Source organism: Anthonomus grandis, chromosome 2, assembly GCF_022605725.1.
Source record: "Anthonomus grandis grandis chromosome 2, icAntGran1.3, whole genome shotgun sequence".
NCBI lineage: Eukaryota > Metazoa > Arthropoda > Insecta > Coleoptera > Curculionidae > Anthonomus > Anthonomus grandis.
The window spans coordinates 1,463,423-1,478,217 of NC_065547.1; the positions used below are offsets into that span (position 1 = coordinate 1,463,423).

General features: G+C 30.4%; 2 protein-coding genes across 4 annotated transcripts in view; one reads left to right on the forward strand and one right to left on the reverse strand.

The window, feature by feature from the left end:
• LOC126750300 (GTPase-activating protein CdGAPr) overlaps positions 1–14,795 on the forward strand; it is a 139,766-nt gene that overhangs the window by 86,288 nt on the left and 38,683 nt on the right. For all 3 annotated transcript variants that reach the window (XM_050459870.1, XM_050459871.1, XM_050459872.1), the window contains 4 exons: positions 7,734–7,906; positions 12,073–12,182; positions 13,282–13,409; positions 13,470–13,627. In XM_050459870.1, coding sequence (XP_050315827.1) covers positions 7,734–7,906; positions 12,073–12,182; positions 13,282–13,409; positions 13,470–13,627 — 569 coding nt within the window. The remainder of the gene's footprint in view (positions 1–7,733; positions 7,907–12,072; positions 12,183–13,281; positions 13,410–13,469; positions 13,628–14,795) is intronic.
• The window catches only part of LOC126750305 (uncharacterized), a 219,661-nt gene that overhangs the window by 21,698 nt on the left and 183,168 nt on the right, over positions 1–14,795 (reverse strand). The window lies entirely within an intron of this gene.

Genomic DNA, 14,795 nt, shown 5'->3' on the forward strand with positions numbered 1-14,795 from the left:
ATTTCATGCATTGACCGGTTGTGATTTTCAATTTTTGATCAGTATTAAAAGGCATTTGCAGCTTTAGGAAGTGTAGAAATAATAGAGAAGAAAGAAGATATTTTTCCAATACTTGAGAAATTTGTGTGTCAAATGTACGGATCAAAATGTCAAAGATTGGATAACGCACGTTTTGAGAAGTTCCTTGCCACATATGACACGAAAAATATCAACATATTTATGCAAAAAATAATAAAATAGTTATAAAAAATATAAAAAAGTTATGATTCGTCAAATCTACCTCCGTGCCATCGCGAACTGCAACAACAATTACTAAGAGCTTCATATATGTCCTTACCCCTGAAAATAATGGTTGGAACTTAATCGATGGTCACTACGATTTCAATTGGTTTGAGGGAGATACGGTTCCTGCGTCTGTATACGACATACTTTTACAAGACCCCACTAATGCTGATACTGCCGAAGCACAGTCAACTGAAACTGAAGATTACATTATGTTACATGATTATGTTACATGCATTAAGATTACATGATAGTGAAGAAGTGTCAGATGATGATGATAATTAATGTAAAAAATAATGTAGATTACAAAACAATTAATAAAAAATATTGCATCTATAATTTTTAATTTTATTTAATGACATTCACACTATATGCATTCACGTTACGCCTCTTACTCGCACGCTCTCAGCATCTTTCCCCTCGCCTGTCAAGGTCTTATGCTGTTCAGAACTGCCTGTCATTGTACACATTTATTTGAAAAGACTTACTCAAACACATACTTAAATTTCAACTTTACAGGAGAAAGTTTATTTCACCCCCTAAACTATGCACCTTTCAATTCACCTGGTAAATACTTTTGCTTACTAAAATCGCCTGTCAATTTTTTTCCATAATTATTAATAAACAAACTAAATTGTATTAAATTTTGACGCTTACAGAAGTAAGTTTTTTTATCTTATATATTTTACATTTTAAAAAATAAAAGGGCTAATGGCGTGCAGGGCTGATGCCTGCCAGGTCATTGTTGTTGGCCTTGGTGTACTATGACTCATCACTCCACAAATTTCTAGCCTTACAGGAAGGCCGTTAGTCGGAGGGTTCACTAGCTCTCCTAATACCACCTATTCTACTGTTGTTACTAGTGCATTGCTCCAAATTGTACCCATCAATAATCAACTCACATGGTTCAATAACTGGCGTTACGTGAGTCTCACTCAAAAGCAAGATCTTAGGCCTCCACTCATTTACTAGTAAAATAATGTTATCTTTGTTGTTTAGATAACCTTGGCAATTAAAATAAATAATGTTGGTGTTAAGTGCAATATTTACTTAATATATTTATTCCTTTGTAACTCTTTAATTCGCTTATAGGAATCACAACTAGTTACATCCTAAGAAACGTGATTGACGTTTAGCCTAAGAACATACTTTTCATTAGATACTACACGATTGATACACTTAACGCTACTTACATTACATTCTTTAACATCATGTGGTCCACTACACTTTGCACACACTTTATTTTCTTTACACTCTTTCAGTAAATGACCATACCGACAGCACTTAAAACACCTTCGGATACCATATTCGTTGAAGACAGGACAATGGTTCCAACCAATGTTCATCTTCTCTTTTTTAATAAACACTGCATACGTGGTAGCATCATCAACTTCTAAGATCATATTGAACTTTTTGCTTACGATTTTAGTTTTTCTCACAATTTGAATTTTTCAGTTTGGAGATTCTGGAACATTATTTTGACTCTTTATTTTGGCCAAAATTTCATTATCTGATATATTGTACTCGGACTCATTAATGCCTACCACCTTAATCCTGTGCTCTAAAAGTTTTGGTACCTCAACACTGTAGTTGTCACCCATGTTGTTCTGGATCTGCGATTGAATCGAAGTTAGCTCCTTCTCATTGCCACACTTAATAATAACGCCGCCACTTTTAGTTGCTTTACCTAGCGATAAACCGGCTCCAATAACAGTAGGATTGATTTTCATTCTCAAATCCTTCTTCACTTGCTTTACGTCTTTCTCCGGACACTTTTGCTTTACAACCAAAACTTTGCTGTCATTTTTGGTGCCTATTGCTGCAGCATATGACAACTTGGAGTTCACACTTGATGGAAATACAATATATTGTTCGAGTCTTGATCAATAAAATCCCCTTTTGGCAAAAAGTTTTTGCTTCAGTTTGTTTTTTTGGGGATATTTTTAACGGAAAAATTATGTTTTGCATCTTTTTTTCAACCTCCTGTATATTTTTTTAAGAATCCTTAAATAGGGTTCCAATGAAATAGTTCTTTTTTTTTAATATTTTTTATTTTTAATAGTTTAATAGGGAATCTGTGTATAATTTTTCAAATCTCTGTCATTTCATTGATCATTACCAACCAATTTTTTTTCCTATCTGTATATTTTTGGAACAAATTCTGAACTAGGTATCCAAAGAAATAATTCAAAGAATCTGTTTACACATTTTTAAGCCTCTATGTCATGCGGGTATTTTACATTTATACAGGTTGTCAATGTAAAACACCCGGTATCTTTAAATTTTCAATTCGTATTATTTAATTTTTTTTTTAATTAAATACGCTGTATAGTATTTTTAAAAAGAGCAAAAGAAGCTATTCATCGATATATATTTTATTCGAGTGATATAGTTTCAACTCTCTACAATACTATACACTCTTTGAACAAATTTTGCATCTTCTTTACCTATAGATTTTTTTTACTATTTCAGACACTTGAGTGCATTTAACCCTCTAAGAAATGGTGAAAGTTCACTTAAACTGCCGCCAAGAATTTTTAATCTTTTTAAAGACTTAAGTGAGAGAGAGAAAGAAAGAGTAATAACTCAGTTGTCTGGAAGAATCTATTATTTAATTCCAGGCACTTGAGGAGTGCATTAGATTACGTGACAGAGAGAGAAGAGTGTAATAAATTCCAACCCATTTGCCTGGGATTTTTTTTAACTATTTCAGGCAATTGAGTGTATTTAATTCTCTAAGAGAGAGTGTAAGAGACACCAACTTATCTGCCTAGAAGAATTTTAAATTTAATTTTTTTTGGACTCTTAGTCTTCAAAGGTTTATTACTTTGGCAAAAATCAGCTCAAATTTACTCAAAGTTTCACCAAAATTTTAAGAAAACCTAACTTTTAATTAAAAAAAATATTTTAAGTTGATGGTACAACTGGAGAACTCTTTACAAGCCGTCAAAGATGATGGTAATAATTTTTCAGTTTTTTTGGACCTTTAGTACAAGAACGTTCATAACTTCGTCAAAAATTCTTAAAATTTAGGCAAAGTTTCAGCAAACCGTTAAGAAAACTTCACTTCTTATTAAAAAAGATATTTTAATAATAATAATAATAATGTTTCTTTATTTAGCATCATGCTACAAAAAATTACAAAGAAAGAAAATTTTTAGAATATAACTAAAAATAAAAAGGAAAATTTAAATGGCATATAGTAAACTAACAAATAGGTATTATAGGTATAAGTATAAATTATATCAACAAATGACAACAGATAATTTAAAAAATATATATATAAAACTTAAAACTATCATAAATTTGAAACAATAAAATTTAAGACCTTAACTAAGATAAAAAAAAAAAAAAAAAAAAATATGTAAATATAAAAAATGTAAAACCTAATCTAGAGCCTAAAAAATTTAAAATTTAAAAATATAAAACCTTAAACTATATTAAAAGAGTAAAGATAAAATAATAAAACACAAAGCAATACAACCAAAATAAAACATTTATACCTTATACCTATACAATATAATATAATTTAATTTCTTGGGATGAAATATATATATCTTTTTAATGTTTTTCTAAATGTGACTAGGCTTTCACTGTTCTTTAAATGTATTGGCAATTCGTTAAAATATTTGAGGCCTTTATGGAGAATGGTATTTGTCATTCTGTCTGAAGTATGTCTCCCCATTAGTACAAAATCCCCTCGCTGTCTGGTAGCATAGTTATGCAAATCACTAAATATTGTGATTTTTTCGCAAATATATTCTGGTAGCAATTTATTTTTTAATTTAAAAACAAACATACATGTATTAAACAATATTTTTTGTTTTACTGCCAAAATATTTAGGACATTTAGCATATTATCCACCGGTGTATATCTATTACATTTTAGTATGACCATCATGGCTCTGTTTTGTATGATTTGAAGTCTATTGATCCTGTAATCCGGAACACCAAACAGGAGTGCAGAACAAAAATCTAAATGCGGCACAATAATACTATTATAGATTAATAATTTTGTTTGTATAGATAGGTTTTTGCCAATTCTCGATAAAAAATTAATTTTTTTTGACATTTTGCGTGTTATGCTGTCTATATGCGAATAAAAATTCAAATGTGGATCCAAAATAACACCCAGATATTTAATTTCTCTTTGGTAGGAAATTGTTTCATTATTAATTTTGATATTTATTGTATTTAAATTAACTTCATTTAATCTAATTTTATTTCCAAATAAACAAAATTTTGTTTTAGCCGCATTAATGCTCAAGTTATTATCACACAACCATCTATATATATTATTTAAATCAAAATTTAGATCGTCTTGCATTTTATTTACATCTTTGCCCACAACATATAGCATAGTGTCATCCGCAAATAATACTGAATTACTTCTACTCATTACCTTAACAATATCATTTATATACATAAGGAACAAAATTGGGCCCAACACAGTGCCTTGAGGAACACCATGAACAATTTCTTTTGCAAGAGACAAATTATTTTTAAACTTGACCACTTGCTTTCTGTTATGTAAATACGACTTAAACCAATTTAGAACCGTACCTCTTATACCCATTTTTTCCATTTTAAGAAGTAAAATATTTCGATTTACTGTCTCAAAGGCTCTTCTAAAATCCAAGAAAATTGCTAAAACAAAATTTCCCTTATCTATTTCTCTATTAAAATCATCACAGATGTTAACTATCACAGATTCGCAAGAATGTTGAGGTCGAAACCCTGACTGATTTTTTGTTAAAATTTTATTATTATCGCAGTAAGTTTGTAGTTGGGTTTTTACAGTTAGCTCTAGAAGTTTTTCGTAAACTGGTACAGTATTTATAGGCCTAAATTCACTTGCCTGCTTTGTGTTTGAAACCTTAGGAACCGGTAAGATAGTAGAGACCTTCCAATTTTCTGGGAATTCACCATTTTGAAGCGATGTATTAATTATGTCTAACACACGGTTGCCTACAATATTAAATACATCTACAAGAACCTTTTTTGAGATACCACTTTCCCCTCCTTTAACATTTTTCATATTTTTTAATAGACACCTAGTTTCACTCATAGTGGTATTTTCAAATTTATCCCATATAGTATACGTTGATATATTATCAACTGTATTTTCTAAAACTGAAAATTTGGGTAAAATATCTACAATTTGATCTACGCTATTAATAAAGTATTTATTAAATTTATCTGCTATGTCCAACTCCTCAGTAAATGTCTGGCCCTCAAATACAACCTCATTTGGTAATACGGAATTTTTACCCGGTAGAAGGCTTTTAAGATTTTTCCAAAGCTCTACAGAATTATTTTTATAGTCTTATAGTTGATGGTACAACTAAAAAACTTTTTACAAGCCGTCAAAGATGATGGTAATAATTTTTCAGGTTTTTTGGACCTTCAGTACAAGAACGTACATAACTTCATCAAAAATTGTTACAATTTAGGCCAAGTATCACCAAACCGTTAAGAAAACTTCACTTTTCATTAAAAAAATATATTTCAAGCTGATGGCTGTAATTGAGTGCATTTAATTCTCTATAAGAAAGAAAGAGAGAGAGAAAGAGGGTAAGAAACTCCAACTCAACTGCCTGGAAGAATTTTTAATTTTTTTATGGACTTAAGTGCATTTAACCATCTTATAGAGAGAAAAAGAGTTCAACTTAATTCATTTGCCTGGAAGAATCTTTCTTTTTTAATTTAGATAATTAAGTGCATTTGATCACATAACAAACACAGAAAATGAGAAAAAATTAAGTTAACGTTACTGGAACAATCTTTTTGTTTATTCCAGGCAGTTGAGTGCATTTATATGAGAAAGAGATAGACAGACAATAAGAGAGTACAACTTAATTGCCTGGAAGAATCTATTATTTATTTCCAGCCACTTGAGTACATTAGACTACTGTATCTCAGCTTAGCATAGCTATCACACAGAAAAGTATTAAACTAAAATACAATAATTAACTTAAAATGTGTGTAATAATTTTTTACACACATATATCATTCCAATAAAATATACATATATCGATAAGTAGCTTTTTTGACTTTTTAAAAAAATACTATATAAAATACAGGATATTCCATTTAAAAATATGTCTTATTACCTGAGACACCTTGAATAAATTTAAAATACCCGATCACCGTCGATCAATAGGAGGTAGTCTTCTTAAATCGTGGTAGGAATTTTATTAAAGAGTTTTAAATACCAACATTACAAAACATTGTATGCGGAGGTCATAAATTTGTTAAAAAAATACATAAAACCTTAATTTCTGTCACAAAATTCGGATAAGTAGTTCTTATGACAGTTATCTTTATTTCTCCCAAAGAACCTAAAAATATAAAAATATATGGAGTGTCCCATTTAAAATTCTAGTGCAGCACTTTTTGAACACTTTGTATTGATGAAACTCAAATAATTTAAAAATTCGGTTAAAACAAAAACACTTCTGTGAGAATTTATTTTTACACACACCCTGTAGATTCTGAGAAAAGGTATAGGCCCCTAATAAAAATAAACATAATAACAATATTATGTATAACGAATTTCTCGAGAAACGTTACGTTTAAAATAATAATATTACACTTAGTAAATTCAAGGAACTCACTAAATATAAAGCAAATATTTAATATTAACTTTTAAAAAAAAACTTACGCACTTTTAAAGAATTTTAATTTGCTTATTTCTTAAAACCTAATTCGGCCTTGATGATGCCTCCTAAAACGCCTAAAATGTCCCACTTTAACTAAGTCATTAGAAAACAAACAGTTTTCTCAAGATTTTTAAGATTAAAATTAAGGTAAATATTATAATTCTTTGAAATAAAAATTAATTATTAGGCTAAGACAAATATAATTAATTATATTATATAAATAGATTACCTATCTCATCATTAAATTGAAATGTAAAGGGAATACTACATTGAAAATTTAGTTTAGAAAATGATAGAAATGTTTAGTCAGTATTTTCTCCACAAATAAAATGCTAATCCTAATGTCAGAAGAGATGCATTTCAGCAAGTGTTCTTGCGATCATGAGACTTCAATATATTATTATGAAAATGTAAACGCATTAATTATTCTTCTAGTTTTTGTACTATTTTATTCGTATTTTGTAGTTAAAGTTGGTTAGTAGGCATTATTTAGGGCTCCACGTTTATTTTAATACTTTTTAACGTTTCTACGTTTATTTTAAGTCTATAATATCAAGTTTTTAAGTAGTTCATCTTGTTTCAGAACATTTTATTCACTCAATAAACGCGAGTTAGGTTACAGTTTTTAACATTGACAATAAAAGTGTGTTCCTGAATTTGGTTACAATATTGCATTGAAAAAAAAAATTGCAACATTTTTTTTTGATAGATATAAGTCTTCCTCCACTAAACTTTTCTCTTATGGATTTAAAACTTTTTCCTTAATAATTTAGTTTGTGTAAATTTTAGGCCGTAGTAACCGAATTCCTGATATGCTACGCGGATTTGATATTCTGCGACCATCTGCCCAGCGTGGACCAATCAGAACTGGCGGAGAAAGAGAACCTTTTGGCGAAAAAATGTCGACCCAACAGTTTGGCCATTTCCACCCCCACCAAATTGATCACGTTAGAAGAGGCGAGGTAAGAAAAATACACAATTCTTATTTATTTATTTATTTATTTATTTATTTGTTGAATATATAGGATACAATAGGCTATAAGCACCTAAAAGTGTTCACAAAATTATCTGAACTAACTCAAATTAGATTAGAAAATAGTTATTTATGTAACAAGTGTGTAAAATGATCTTTTTTTTATGCAAAATTTATCCCAGTTCTTTATTTATCCATTATTGTCTCATTTCTTTAATATCGTCGGTATCATTCTAAAAATATGTTTTTCTATTGAGGTTTATCCAATTACATATAAAAACACTCATTTTATAATAATTCCTCACTTATTTTAATCTGCGTCCATGATATAGGTCTTGGGAGAGCTAAAATCTCGACTTTTTGTCGGTTTTTCGAACATATGGTCACCTTATAGAGATACTACAGACTACAAGCCCAAAAAGGTGTCCACAAAATTATCTTAACTTAACTTAAATATGTGATAGTATTTTAATAATTATAATTAATATATATAAAGAATAAATGGTTAAGTACATAAATCAAAATAATTTGAATATTAAAGATTAGAAAATTAGCTATTTATGTAACAAATGTGTAAAATAATCCTTTTTTATGAATAGGAAATTTGACTCAGTTCTTGATTTATCCCTGTCTCTGTTTTTTAATATCCTCGGGATCATTCTAAAATTGTGTGTTTCTATTGCAGTTTGTCCATTTACGTATGAAAATCTTAATTTTATAATAATTTTTCGCTTATTTTTTAACTGGGTCCAAGATATAGGTCCTAGGAGAGCTAAAATCTCGACTTCTTGTCGGTTTTTCGGATATATCCTTGTCTCAGTTCTTTAATATCCTCGGTATCATTCTAAAATTATGTTTTTCTATTGCAGTTTATCCATTTACGTATGAAAATATTATCAAATCAAATATGCTTTATTGTCAAAACACACAAATATATAAATCAAAATACAAGTACTAAATAAATATATATACAAAACTGGGTACAAAAGACGTAAATGTACCTGGTCAAATTTCTTATGCTAAATGTAAAAAGTAAGAAAATAGGAAAGTAAATAAAAATAGTAACAAGAAAGAATCGCACCACGATTTAATATTGATAAGGTCTTTAGCAATAGTTGCATGAAGTGCCGCAACATCCGAATTGCTCCATGTAAAGCTAGTATCATCGGCAAAGAGACAGATTTTGCCGCTAATGTTAAGTTGGGCCATATCATTAATAAACAGCAGAAACAGAATTGGGCCCAGAACTGAACCTTGAGGTACCCCACATTCTATTAGTCTGCTAGAAGACAAGGTCGTATCAACCTTTACAAGCTGACTTATGTAGCTAAGATAGGACTTAAACCATTCGAGAGGCGTTCCTCTGAACCCATAGTACTGTAATTTGTTGATCAAGATAGTATAGTTTACACAATCAAAAGCCTTGGAGAAATCACATAAAATATGATGGGTCTATAAGGAAAGAACTTATTCGCAATACTTGACAAGGTCTTTACAAATCTAGAAAACTCACCATCGATATCATCAGAGATAAGACCCCAGTCAGCAGTTTAGCATAGATTCTTGAACTTCAAAAAAATTTTTTTACCAAAAATACGGCCTAATTTACGAACATTATTTTTGCTAAAGTGTCAATAGTAAATCTAGCCAATACAGCTTCATGGTCAGAAAAACCTGAATTGAGAACAGTACAATCAACGAAGTTCAGAGTAAAACATGACACGATATAGTCAATGGTGCTGGAACTATTTTTAGTTATTCTGGTTGGTGAATTTACATGCATTAAAAAACCTATTTAATCGAAAATAGACTGAAGAGATTCTTGAGCAACACACATACTGGAGAAGTCAATATTAAGGTCGCCACAGAAAATTAATTTACTTTTTAGAGGCATGGATTCTAGCAAGCTTAGAAGTTTTAGACAGAAAGTCTGTACATCAGCGTCAGGTGTTCTATAAACACAAACAATATAGAGGTCATATAACTTATAGTGAACGATGGAAAATTCAAAAACTTTTTCAGATAATGAATTATCAAACTTAGTCACTGGTGAAAAATCGGTGATTGTAGACATTATCATAGTACCTCCATGGGATAAATTACTTCTGTTAAATCTTGCTATTGTAGTGTAATTTTTAATAAAGACAGGTTCAACTGTGTTTAACCAATGTTCAGTTATAGCAACATATTCTGTACGATTTAGCTCTTCCAATAAAAGAAATAGATCATTAGTTTTGTGTCTTAAGGACTGAATATTAAGTAGAAATACACTAAGCTTGCTATTGTCCAATTTATGAGAGGGTGCTTGATCCTCTTTTCGCGTCACTATCTAAAAATTTTTATTTCTAGATGGGGAACCGCTAGAAAAATAGTTAGCACGACTTTCCTTAACTTTTTGAAGCAGTAAAAGTCTTTCAGATGAAAAAAAGGATCTAAAAGCAGAGAGGCCTTTTTCAATTTCATCCGAGCCAATACCATAGACGTCGTGGAAGCGGTTATAAAGACGTCGCAGGGAATCTAAGTCAGTAGGTAGTCCCTCAGATGCCAGCATTAATTTGACACGGGTGTTGGTGTGCCCTTTAAAACATACATTCGAGGGTTGGTCGTGGAGGTATGCCAGATAGAGCCTCATGGTTTTTAAGATAGATGGGTCTCTCAGTCTAGCCAGCAAGTAACGTCCCATTATCAGCATCCGAACTTTGGGACAGCCGCACTTTTATAATAATTCTTCCCTTATTTTAAACTGGGTACAGGATATAGGTCTTAGGAGGGCCGCAATCTTGACTTTTGGTTGTTTTTTCAGAAACATCCCTGTCTCACTTCTTTAATATCCTCAGTATCAATTTAAAATTGTGTTTTTCTATTGAATTATTTTTATTCATGAGACAATTCCCATGAATAAAAAGAGAGGTTCTACACACTCGTTACCTAAATAACTAATGCCAAATTATAAATGAAATTAAATTTCGCTTATGACAGCACAAATTATAACTATTTGTTATTCTAGATAATAGTGAGTTCTGGCCATAATTTGTTTACCTACATGGAATAAAAAATAATTCGCTTGATCTGATATTGACTTCAAACATGTTAAATTTAAAAAGTGACAAAATAGAATAAGTGTTCAACTGACAATTCATTACTTTATATAAAAACGAACTATCAGATATCAAACGTCTATGGAAAAGTGAAATTATGTTAAAATGCTCATAAACTGAATTGACATCTTGATATGAACCGAACAGGGTTTTAAAAAAACAAACAAACAGGTTTATTTTGACAGCAACAATACTGATAAATGACAACCGGTGTGACAAATATTAGCGGGTATACAATACAATTATGTATAGTAATCTCTTACAGGCTAATATCACTTATTACATAATATACAAACTTACCTAACCAATAACAAAAAGATAATTATACTGGCAATGCCTCTTTTTTTATAGATGCACTATGGTATTTAAAATACTGTATGTGCATCCTGTATAATTAGTTTTGACAACAATAATAAAGTTTAAAAAAATATACATATATTAAGAGAAATACTGAATATACATATATGATGGTATTATTCTTATTGGAAATTTCTATTTTATTTTCTGTTATCCACCTATTTGACTTGATCTAATTTCATTTGGCAACATATTATAGAGCTTAGCTCCTACATAGTATATGTGTTTCTGACATAGGGTATGTTTAGGATTTTGTAAGATTACAAGATTTTGTGCAGCCATTCCGGTATTTAGCGCATGATCAATTTGTTTCTTATAAAATGATGATATAAGCATTAACCTTATAGTTGCCTTAATATGAAGTTGTTCAAGTGAAAGCAGGTCGCTTTCCTTGAAGACAGACTTGGTATATTCTGTTTTTAAAAATCATAATTTTAATTATCCATTTCTGTGTTATTTTTAATGTAGATAAAACAGTGCTACCCGCACCTCCCAAGACAACCAAACCATAGCTTAAAATGATTCAATTAAGGCAAAATAAACTGATATTAATGTTTGCAATGATAAAATGTTTCTTAATTCATAAAATTTAAAAAGAAAACATAAAATTAGAAAGAAATCTTATAAACGCCATACCTAGGGTTCCCCTAGGTATTTTATGTTTTATGGGTTTTCTAAATATATATATTTTTTAATTCAGGAATAAACAGCATTTGACTAACAAAACGGAGGAGTGCAACTACATCGAAGTGGGAGGTGGACCTAGTAATTTGCCTAAGAAGTATCACACCATCATTGATTTACCACCAGGTAAGACTATATTAGTTAGTGGAGTATTTATTGAGAAATTTTTGGATTCTTTATAAAAATTTAAGAAGCTTGGCGGATCGCATAGTATACTTTGACGCAGTAGTTTTCTAGATTTAAACAGTTGAAAATGACTCACAATTCATCAAATAAATGACAGAAACTTGAAAATTTGTAAACAGGTTTTTTTGAATTATTCCATTTGACTCGTATTTCCGAATTTTTTTCAAAAATACAGGCGGGGAAAAATTTAATTTTTTAGAAGACAATTTTTTTTCCAAAAATTGAGAAATGTCACATAACTTCTCAATCAAACGACATAGAGACTTAACAGGGTATACATAGATTTTCCGAATTATTATGATGGATACCTATTTTAGGATTTTTTCTAAAAGTTTACAGTTAAGGAAAAATATACATTTTTTGGAAAAGAAATGTTTTTCCAAAAATTGAGAAATGATCTATAACTTACCAGCCAAATGACATAGTGACTTAAAAATTTATACACAGGTTCTTTGAATAATTCCATTGTACACCTATTTCAGGATTTTTTTTCAAAAGTCCTGAAATAGGTAATACAAACAGGGGAAAAAATAAATTTTTTGGAAAAAATATTATTTTTCAAAAATTGAGAAATGACACATAACTTCTCAACCAAATGACATATAGACTTCAAAATTTGTACACGGGTTTCTTAAATTATTTCATTTGATACACATTCCAGAATTTTTTCAAAAATGTAGGTACAAGTAACAAAAAAAAATTCCAAAAATTGAGAAATAGCCTGTAACTCTTCAACGAAATGACATGAGACTTGAACATTTGTTCATAGGTTCTTCAAATTATTTCATTCGTCACCTTATTCAGGATTTTTTCCAAAAATGTACAGACAGGAAGAAAAATAATTTTTGTGGAAAAGTTGTTTTTTTTTCAAAAATTGATAATTGGCCCATAATTCATCAACGAAATGACATAGAGACTTGAAAATTTGTTCATAGATTCCAAATTATTTCATGGGACCCCTATTTCAGGATTTTTCCTAAACATATACAGGAACTTACAAAAATTACAAATCATTAAAAAATCCCAAAACTGTTTTTAGGTGTACGAAAAAGGGGCCATACCAAAAGATCCCCACTGGGCTGGCGCATGTTCTTCTCAAGATCCTCTCGTAATGCTACGCAAGGTACTATCAGCAAAAGTAGGATCTCCACCCCCATTACCATCAACGTAAAACCTCAATTAATTTTCAAATTATTTAAAAAATAATCTCAAATGTATTTCTTACAGGATAAATCAGTAACCGAATCGGACCTGACAGACAAAAGAATTAAACTGAGAAGCGTAAAATCAGCGGAAAGTTTAACCTCCGGTCATTCGGAACCTGCTAGCACGGAAGACGTCCTGGGACCTTTACATTCTATGAATAAACCGCCCGGACATAACCGGTAAGTGATTTACCCTTTTTTTGACTAAATTTCGTTCTAAATAACTTAAGGATAAAAAGAGTAAAAAGGGGGTGTTTAAAATGATAATTAATTAATTGTATTATTGTAATTTTTATTATAGTTTATTTTACTAAAAAAATGGTCAATATATGTTTTTGTTATGCCAATGAATTGCTGCAACCCATATGAATTTTGTTTAGTTGGTATATTATGTGCTTCTCTAAACTACATATTTAGTATACCAATCTAAACTTAATCTATATGAACTCAAACTTACTCCTTTAACCACTTTTTTAAATGTTTTATTATTTGTATATAATACAATTTTGGCAGAATTTCTTAATTTTTTTCTATTTATTTTTTTTTCCAACATCTTTTGGGATTAAATTGAGTATTTTTTATGCAAAATATTCTATAAAACGCTTATTTAAATATATACTACTCTTGAGAATTTTTAAGTGCTCAATTATGTTTTTATGAGCAAAACAACAAACTTCCAAGAGATCTAGTCGAACCTTAAAAATATCTACATACATAAGTTTTTAAAATTTTGAACCATATTTAATGGTTTTAAAGAAGTCTGGAATACTACTATACTGGGTGGTCCAGAAAGTTGTTAATTTTATAAAATTAAATAAAAAAAAAACCCGTTGATCAATTGTAACAAATTTATTCTTAAAATTTACAGAAAACTTGGGAAATTTTTGTCTTAAAAATTACGTTGTCCAAATGTGCCCCATTTCTTTCCTGGCACCCCTCAAGCCGAGCCCTAAAATTTTCAATGACGCGTTGGCAAGTTTCTGGAGTTATCGCTTCAATTTCTTGCTGGATGTGATTGGCCTTAGATCATTCAGGGTGGTGGGTCGGTTGCTGTACACCTTAAGGTGTCCCCACAAAAAAAAATCGCAGGGAGTCAGGTCCGGGCTTCGGGCGGGCCACTGAATGTACCCTTTTCGAAAGATTAATTTATTGGGAAAAAGCGCCTGAACGACAGGCAAAGACAGGTTGGAGGTGTGGCAGGTGGCACCGTCCTGCTGAAACCAAGTGTTTCGATTGTATTCCTCAAATTCCTGAAGGGCGCTGCGAATTTACAGTAATTGCGTTGCCTCGAGCGTCTTCGAAAAAATAGGGACCGATTATTCCTGATCCCGACATTGCAGCCCAAACC